This window comes from Gracilinanus agilis, chromosome 1 (assembly GCF_016433145.1).
Source record: "Gracilinanus agilis isolate LMUSP501 chromosome 1, AgileGrace, whole genome shotgun sequence".
Taxonomy (NCBI): domain Eukaryota; kingdom Metazoa; phylum Chordata; class Mammalia; order Didelphimorphia; family Didelphidae; genus Gracilinanus; species Gracilinanus agilis.
This window is the reverse complement of record NC_058130.1, coordinates 246,744,032-246,753,546: the sequence shown is the minus strand read 5'-3', so window position 1 is coordinate 246,753,546 and position 9,515 is coordinate 246,744,032. Positions and strand designations below refer to the sequence as shown.

Below are 9,515 nucleotides of genomic sequence, written 5' to 3'. Positions count from 1 at the left end.
CACCCCCCCACCCCTTGCAAATGCTGTTTCCTATAATTTGGAGCTTTTTGTAAAGATTGAGAACCACTCTCTCCCAAGGACTATAACACATAGTAAAACTTTATTTCTATCCTTCCTTAAGTTATATATCTATATATCTATATATCTATATATATTCATTCTAATGTATATATAATACTATATATTCTTTATATATTCTAATGATGATGTTTGTTTATATATATTTATATTCTTTTGAGAGGTCATAAAATATAGATAGCTTTTTGATCTGGAGAGCTAAAAACACTATTTGTGATAAGACTGATTGTAGAAAGTAGAGAATATGTCATTGTTGATTCAATTCTCTCTAACAAGAGAATGTGATTTGATTCTTTTAAATTATACATTCTCCTCTATAAAATATCTATCAGTCTTTCTTTATTTATACATTTTTCCCCCTCCTCTCTAGGACCCTACTGTGGCAACTGCAGCATACAAATCCTTGTCAGCATTTGGTTCAGAAGAGCACACCATTCTTCATCTCCCAGAAGAGGTAGACATTTCTGCTTTTTCATTCCTGCCTCTTTTGTTGCTGAGTTTTGGACTTGCATTTGTATTCTACTTGGAGATTATCCTTCTGATATATTTATAATCCTGTTGTTATCCATAATGATGATAATAATAATGATAAACTTAAATTTCCATTACACTTCAAATTTACAAAAACACTGTTCCTTATTATGGCTCTATAGGGTTGGTAGTAAGTTATGATTCCTATTTTACATATGTTAGGAAAGAATCTCAGAGAAGTGAGCATCCTTACCCCAAGACTCTTTCCTAGGAAGTAGTTGAGATGGGAATGGAACTCAGGGTTCTTTTCTAAATGGTCTGGTGATCATTCCGTTATAACATCCATTAAACATTGAATCCAGTAAACATTTATTAAACTTACTATTTTTATTAACCACCTACCAGGTGATGTGCTATGAATAGAGCTGAAGATACAGTGAATACAAAAGAAAGATAATCCTTGCCCTTGAGGAACTAACAATGTAAAGAGGGAGACAGTACACAAAAGGAATAGAAAAATGAAGGGGGTTGGGGGAGAAGTCATGAAGCTGAAATTCAGCAAAGCTGCTAATGTAAAATGTAGTGACCGGAGAAATCAGTATCTGTCCTCTATAAAAGAAGGCATTGGAAGGAGTTTGTTACTTTACCCTCCAGCCCTTAGAGAAGAAGAGACAAGGCTGAGGAAGGTCGAGCCAATCAAAGCCTTAAGTTAGCACCAGGGTGATAAGTTTAGATATGATGAGTTTGTCCTAGGAAGTCCACCTTATTCTGTAGAAGTGAAACCAGGTAAGTTGGAAGCCACGATGTGGAGTGAAATATGAAAGCACATATTCATTTAATCTGTGGCGGGGAAAAAGAATAGATTATGTTCTCGAGCAGTTTTGACACAATGCAAAGAATACTGACTTTGGGCTCTGAGGGCTTAGGATCAAATCCCACCTTTTGTATCCTTCTGAATTGTATCCTGTGGCAGCATACCCTGAACCACCAAACCTCCGAATGACATCTTATGATCCCTGTAATGAAAGTGAAAATCCATCCTCTGGTGGATTTTATGCAATCATATTTGGAACTTCCCCCAACCCTCTTTGGCCCATGTTCTATTTGTAAGTTAACTGAGTGTCAAAAATTACTATATCTAGCCAGCTTCAGCTATATTTCACATTCGACTCTGATCCTCTTTTTGTTAGTCCCAGTGCTCATCACAGTGCTTCCCATCACTCCCTGTCTTTCTATCTCTCCCTTTTTTGTGAGCCATAATTATTTCACTACTCTTGGTTTGAACAATTCCCCCTTTGGCCTTATACACCATGTCTAAAACTTCCCAAGCCAAAACACCCTCCTTGGCTTCTTGTGTATTATCTGTCTATTTTTATTTGAAGTACTTGTGGACAGAAGATTAACTTGCTTTCTCCTTATAACCCCTGAGTTTATCATCATGGTTGGCACATAGTAAATACTTAATGAATGTGTTTCTTACTCAATCATTCTTTCATTCATAATCCCTTAATCCCTTGGACCTTGGACAAATTATGTAACCTCTTTGATTTTCAATGTTCTCATTTCTTAAAAATAAAGGAGGGCGGGGGCAGCTGGGTCGCTCAGTAGATTGAGAGCCAGGCCTAGCGATGGGAGGTCCTAGGTTCAAATCTGGCCTCATACACTTCCTAGCTGTGTGACCTTGGGCAAGTCACTTGACCCCCATTGCCTACCCTTACCACTCTTCTGCCTTGGAGTCAATACACAGTATTGAGTCCAACACGGAAGGTAAGGGTTTAAAAAAAAAATAAAGGAGGGGGATTGGATTAAATGGCCTCTAATTTCTCTGAGTTAATATAAGTCATAAATATATGATCTTGTGATTATTTTAAAACTATAAAGTAATGCATAGGAAATTTTGTAAAAGTAGATCATCTAGAATATTGCTGTATATCTGAATTCCTGCTCCTGTTATTGAATTCCTGCCTCTGTCTCTGCCTAGCTGTTTGACTTGGTTCCTTTTCTTTTTAAAGGATAGACTTGTACTAGGTCAGAGGTTCCTAACCTTGGGGCAAGGATGTGTGTTAATTAAAAAAAACAACATATTTCTTTAACTATGTCTTGAAATAATTAGTTTCTGTTATAACATTATGTATCCTATTTTATGCATTTGAAAGCATTATTTGGAAAAAGAATCTGTAGGCTTCAGATTCTTGACAAGAGAAGTCTGTGACTCAGAAAGGTTAAGACCCCATGGACTAGTTCATTTCTTAAATACTTAAGTTCCACATATGCATGTCTGTGTGTGGGAAGGAGGACTGAGGGTAATGGAGTGGGTTGGTAGTTGATTAGAGACCACTTTGAAGAGTTCATACAGAATTAAGGATTGAAAATGAGTCAACATTTTTTTATGAAGTTGATTTTTCATTCATACTTATTTATGACTTTCCTATGCCATCAGATGTTACTTTTCATTTCAAATTATTATTTCAAGGAACGATTATTCAATTTGGTCTTTTGTTAATTTCACTGGCATATATAGGTACATGTGATATCACAGATAGTGGTTCAAGAATATGGAAGAAAAGTGTGTGCAAGGAGCTTTATATGCTCTGTATCTGTCTTCAGTAAATTCTACTATTTAACTTTTCAGTTTGAACTTGACCATGCTTCTCAGAAAGCAACTTTTCGGTACATTAGTATATCTTTTAATAACAAAATTCCCACTAGGTTCTGTCAACATGCAGTGAACTACTTGCTTCATAGATGCCTGCCATGAAGTCAAACCTCCCCAGGTTCTAGTCCAAATCCAACCTTTTACAAAGAAGAGTGAACCGAATACCTAAGATATAACAAGCTCACAGAACTAGTCAGTAACAGTTTTTATTTTTGTTCCCAGAATTGCATTTGCAGAAGCTGCTTCTAGTTGTCCCTATGATAAATAAGCAATGGAGGATTTTACTATGTTGCCAAAGTTTTCTTTTTCCCCTGGAGGGCAATTGGCTTTTTTCTCAAAGCCTGAGATTACTTGCATATCTCTCTCCTGCGAAAGTACTTCCAACTCCTCTCCTTCTGGCCTTCTGAAATAGAACCAAAATAAATGTGTTGAATGATCTCCCTCTGATTGTTTGGCAGAAGTCTAGGAGACACTCGCATACACCACTTCCTCCCGTTAGCTACCTGAAGAAGTTTTAATGTGTATAGAGCTCTATTAAAATATAGCAGTGGAACTTCTATGAATGGTTGTTTAGCCACAGTAGAACTAGTCTGATCACTGACCTGTTTTTGAAGAGGGGAGGACCAGAAGAATAACTGGTTACTCTGAAAGGGGGAGGAGGGTGGATGGAGTAAGAGCAGTGCTTCAGAGATGAGGAAGCCGAGATTGAAGTAGTGCCAGTGATAAAGCCCTAAGTGGAGAGAAGAAGCCAAATAAAGATGCTTTCAAATGCTTAGGAATTTAAAAACCACATTTGTTGTGTTGTCATCTTTTTTTATCTGTGATGGATTATTAGAGAGCTCAGCGCAGAGGTTTCATATTGGCTCATAGACATAGCAAATAGAAAATTGATAGTCATTTAAAATTTCCAGATTGAATCCTGGCATGAGCATTTGGGAACTTCTTAGGTTACCCATTGATTCTAATGTTAGGAGATGAACACAAGTAATTCCCTTTTGGTTCACGTTGCTGTTGCTATTATTTTCAGCTTGGTTTTATTTTCGTTCTTTGTTGTCATTCCCAGTCTGTTGTAGCACCACCAGGACTAGAGGATTGGTTTTCCTGGTAAAAGCATTAGTGAAGGATAAACATTTAAGTAATAGATTAACTCTCCCCTCTCATCGGAGTCTTTCATTTAGACTCGTTTCATTATAAGGATCTTAAGATGCATTATTTCATGCCAGGTTTACAGGTCAATGCTTGAAATGAGTGTCATTTCATTAAAGAATCTGGCTTTGCATCCAGGATTGTTGTAAATATGGTGTCTCCATTTGGTTTTGATTTAAATGAATGCCATTGCTTTTATTAGAAATTCTTTTATTTTCTTTCTGAATATCAAGATATGTAGATAATAGAGAGATCTCTATGGTACTGGCATTTATGGATAGATGAGTGTGTTGGCATAGAGCTCATATATAGGAACATGAAAGATAATTTTGCATCTTAGAAATTGTAGTTGCACATTTTTCTCAACAAGGCTATACAAGTGTTTATTGAAGTCAAATTTTAATTCCTATATAGCTATATTACCTGTTTATATCTCTGCTTTAATGTTTACAAAAAAGCTTAGCAACACATTAACTGTTTAGTTTATTTATGTATATTATTTACCTTCTATGTATTTCAGTAGCTAATGGAATATAATTGCTGTAATTTTGTACCTATTACGGGCAGCCTCCCTTATAAATTCCCTCCTCCCATTGTGGTCACATTCATTTTGTTTGACCATAATACAGTACAAATACACTATAGTGCTCTCCAAGGGAGAAGAATGAGGTTATGAAGAGCACAGGGCAACTAGGAAGAAGAAAGAAAATTCTATTTTCAAGGGTAGAAGGGAAAGGAATCCAAACCATAGACACGAGTGAGTTAGAGCTACTAAATCCTTCACATGGGAAGAAGGAGCTCTTTCCTTCTGGCTATTAAAAACGAACAAAGAAATATCATTGTCCTTAGACAGGTATGATGTGTCTCCTTGAAAGTTCTTTGATAATATATGCCTTTGTGGGGAGGACCTGGATTCTCTACAGCCTTGGGAAGGAAGGGAATATGCATTTATTTGACATCAAGCACTTTACAGATTGTCATCTCATTTGATCCTCTCAGAAATCCTGTGATAGTCTTATTGTCTCCATTTTAAAGATCAGGAAATTAAGGATGAGAGTGGTGTAGGGACTTGCCCCAGGGTTTACCCAGCCAGCCATGTCTGAGGTGGGATCTGAGAGGAGGCCTTTCAGATTCCATATCCAGCATTCTGTCCTCTGTCTCCCTGGGGACATCACCCAAAAAAAAGAAAAAGTAGATCCTGTCCTCAGATTAATTTAGAAGCCCGCAAATTAATATTCTCTAGGTTGGATTGTCTATAATTTATTTTGTTAAACACTTCCAAGCTCCCTTTTAATCCATTTTGGCCTTGGTCCTCTGAGGAACCAGGCCCTGAGTTTGATGCCTCTTTTGCTCCCTATCTCATGAGGGCCATTTGTCCCGTTCTTGGCCTCATTCTCTGGGAGTTCAGGATAACTGAGGAAGATTCCCTGAGGCTTCTCAAGCTCACTGTGCCTAGAAATCTGGTGTAGGCTGTGTGTGGGCTCTTCCAGCACCTGGAAATCTGGCTTATGAAAGCCATGTGTTGTCTCAGGAATCCAGGGATCGCCAGTGTACAGCGAAATGGGCAAATACCAGAATAACCTTTTACGGCGGCATCCGAATTTGCCTCTTCAGCTGTGGCTGATTTTTCTGTGTTAGAATTTGATCTTTGGTTTTGAGTGGAACTAAATCTTGTCTAGGGAAGTTGCCGGTTACATTTGCGCTGCTTTGAAGCAAATAAAGCAAACACTGGTTCTGGTTGATTGGCTTCTTTAGAATGGAGCTTATTCTACTTAAGAGAAGCATTTCCCCTGTTTTCCCCCTGACAAGAATCTCGACTCAGAGCAGTTCCAAAACAGAACAATGCTTTAGGGACCCATGAAGAAGTCAGTCTGTAGGAATTGTTAATTATTTCTAAAAATAACGCGAGGAGAAAGGCTCATTTTAATGGCTGGGCACTAGCGCTTTATGGTTATGGTCACCACTTTTGTATGTTTTGATTTCCTTCACTAATGTTTAATTGGCTCCATGTGGGCATTAGATTGGTAAGTCATCAAGAGTATTAAAAAATGTAATTAATTGTTTAACAGTTGTACCTTGTAGAAGCAGCAATAGAATTCATCCTTTAAAAAAATAGATAGAAACCAGTGTAACTGATCCAAAAGTAACCACAAATTCATGTAAATTAGCTCTAATGAGGTAGAGCCGTACAATTAAGGACCTGCTTATGCCTATTCACTAGAGCTACAAAACACTGAGCTCAACAGAAATGAAGTGAAGCATTTCAGCTTCTCCATTCTTTGCTTCCTTTTGCATTCAGTTATCTAAAATGGTGGCATAAAGGAAAATGGTAGAAAGCTGCATGTTAAAAGTAGTATGTATGAATGAAACAAATTTCTAGTTATAACTCAGAAAAAAAAAAACCACCCAATATGTTGGAATGTTCTGGTGTTTGCATTTATGAACTTTTTGATTTAATTATAAATACTATGTGATAATCACTGCATGTTACATTTTACTGTTGTTATTGTAGCATTTTCTTATTTAATCACTGTTGGTTCTGTGTATAAGAGGATAATTTCAGTCTATTCTGACTGAATAGGTTGATTGATTTCATCATATAACTGATCAACTTGTGCAAGACAATCTGATTTTTCTTCCTTATCTTTGAAATTTCTGATTTGTGTATTTTTAAAAATTTCCTCAAGTAGGAAAAAATGAACAAGTCAGCCTATTTATAAATTCTTAAATCTCTCTTTCTTTCTAACACATACACACATGCTAAGACAGTTTTATATGTGTAGTCATCCAGTTTATAATGGTTATGCCTTTATTATTTTAGGTAAGGCCAGAAATTGATCTCCCAGAAGAGCTGGATGGAAATGAAGAAGAGGAGGAGAAAGAGCCAGACCTTTCTGTCCCTGGTTCTTCTTATATCAAACTCCTTTCAGTCACCAGTCCTTCAGTCTTTCCAGGTAATTGTCATTTTTTCAGAAAAGATATAATTTACTAGCCTCTGCTATTGAATGTTAAACTCACTTTTTAAGTGTGTATACATTGTATACCACACAGTTTCCAGTCAAAAAGCCAAAGTCAATTTAATGCAAAAAGCACTTTAAAAGTGCTTACTATATTCCATGTCATTTAATAAAAAGTGGAAGAGACAGAAAGACAAAGAGGAGATTTAAGGAATTATAAGTAGATTGGCTTGAATGAAACCAAGGAAATGGTGAGGTGAGGAGAAAGAGAGCATTTCGGGAATGAGAGACAAGTGTAAGGTAAGCATGGAGGGTTGGTTGAGGAACAATAAGAAAGTCTGTCTAGAGGTGGGTAAAGATGAAAAGGATTGGAAAGGTAAGAAGGAATCAAGTTATGAAAAGTTTTTAATTCCAAACAAAGCACCATCTTAAAGTTAACAGGGAGGAGGCAGTGTTACAGTATATGCTTTTTGGAAATCACTCTGGCAGCTGAATATGGAGGATATATTGAAGTGAGGAAAATCTTAATACAGGGAGACTGGTTAGAAGGCTATTGCAATATTTCAGAAGCTCTCTTTGTTGTGGCAATCAAGGAGATGCCCATTAATTGGGGGATCACTAACTAAGTTGTGGCATATGATTGTGATGGAATTCTTCTCCACCATAAGAAATGACAAACTAATTAATTTTTGAAGAGTGAAAAGGCAAAACTAAGAAAACAGTATGTACAGCAAAAGAAATATGAATATGGTTTGAAGAAGTATTTGTGTATGTCTATCTCCAAAGAAAGAACTGATAAGTAGAAATAAAGAAGACATAGTTTTATATTACATATGATATCTAATATCGGTGAGGGGGGCAAGGGGAGAGAGTTACCTGAGAATTTTAATGTAAAAACTCATTGAAAAAAAAATAGTTTAAGCAAAAGGGACTGAAAGCTCAATCCAGGGTGGAGGCTGTGTCAGTAGAATAAAAAGGACATATATGAATGTTGTGAATTTAAGAACAACTAAATTTGTTGAAGACAGATATGTTGAGTATGAGGAGTTGGTGATAACACCAATTAGACTTTAACTAGGGGTTGTTATGGGGAAGTTTGGAAAAAGGATGTATTTGATAACCAAAAAGTAATTTTTTATGTAGATATGAATACTCACTGAGCCTGAGTATTCAGAATTCTGATATACAGATTAGGAATCATCTATATTGAAATGGTTAGAATATATGAGCTAACAAAATCACTAAATGAGATAATAAAAGCTGGAATTCTTAACTTGGGGTTTGTGAAGTTGATTGTTCTCTATTTCCCCATCATAATGCTATTGTATTCTGTTTTATGCATTTAAAAACATTCTCAACTAGGTAGGGCCTTTGGTATGGCAAAGGTTGAGAACCTCCTGTATAGATAGAAGAGATAAGAGGCTCCAGGACAGAGAACACTCAGGGTTAGTGGTTATAACTTGGATGCCAAACCACAAAAGATGACTAAGGAGAGATCAGACAGGTAGGAGGAGTACAGGGCTGTGACACAAAACTTATCTGAGATTATCTAAGTAAAGCTGATTTGTATGAACCTTGTATGAGCTGGCTCTGGCACACCTCTTCATAGAATAATTGCCTTGCTACAGCGAGGTCCTAATTGAGATTCTTAACATAATACTTGATACAAAGCTTTCCTTTAAAAAAACAACCCTATTTTTATTTTTTACTGATAACATATCAGTATAGTTTTTAATACTTGTTTTCTGACATTTTGCAATGCATGTTCTCTCTCCTTCCCATCCTTCCACCTTCCCCAAGAAGGCAGGCAATACAAAATAGGTTGTACGTATGTTATCAAAGGATACATATTTCTCTCTTCATCGTGTTGTGAAAATAGACACATATTGCTTATAGTAGGAAAAAATTCATGGAGGAAATAAAAGGAAGAATGGTATTTTTCAATCTGCATTCAGACTCTATCAGTTTTTTCTTTGGTGTTGGATAGCCTTTTTTGTCTCAAGTCCCTTAGAGTTGTCCTGGATCCTGCCTTGTTAAGTCATTCACAACTGATTATCGTACTATATGCATCATTCTCCTGCTTCTGCTTGCTTTACTTTTCATCACTTCATGTATATTATTCCAGTTTTTTGTGTGTGTGCGTGATTATCAAGTTCATCATTTCTTACTGCACAATAGTTTTCCATCGTAAACATATACCACTACTT

The 9,515-nt window shown here is 36.5% G+C and overlaps 1 protein-coding gene across 3 annotated transcripts in view; it reads left to right on the top strand.

Moving 5' to 3' along the window:
* Nucleotides 1–9,515, top strand: part of FOCAD (focadhesin) — a 363,803-nt gene that overhangs the window by 222,566 nt on the left and 131,722 nt on the right. For all 3 annotated transcript variants that reach the window (XM_044660684.1, XM_044660676.1, XM_044660669.1), the window contains 2 exons: nt 449–532; nt 7,173–7,305. In XM_044660684.1, the coding sequence (XP_044516619.1) occupies nt 449–532; nt 7,173–7,305 (217 nt within the window). The remainder of the gene's footprint in view (nt 1–448; nt 533–7,172; nt 7,306–9,515) is intronic.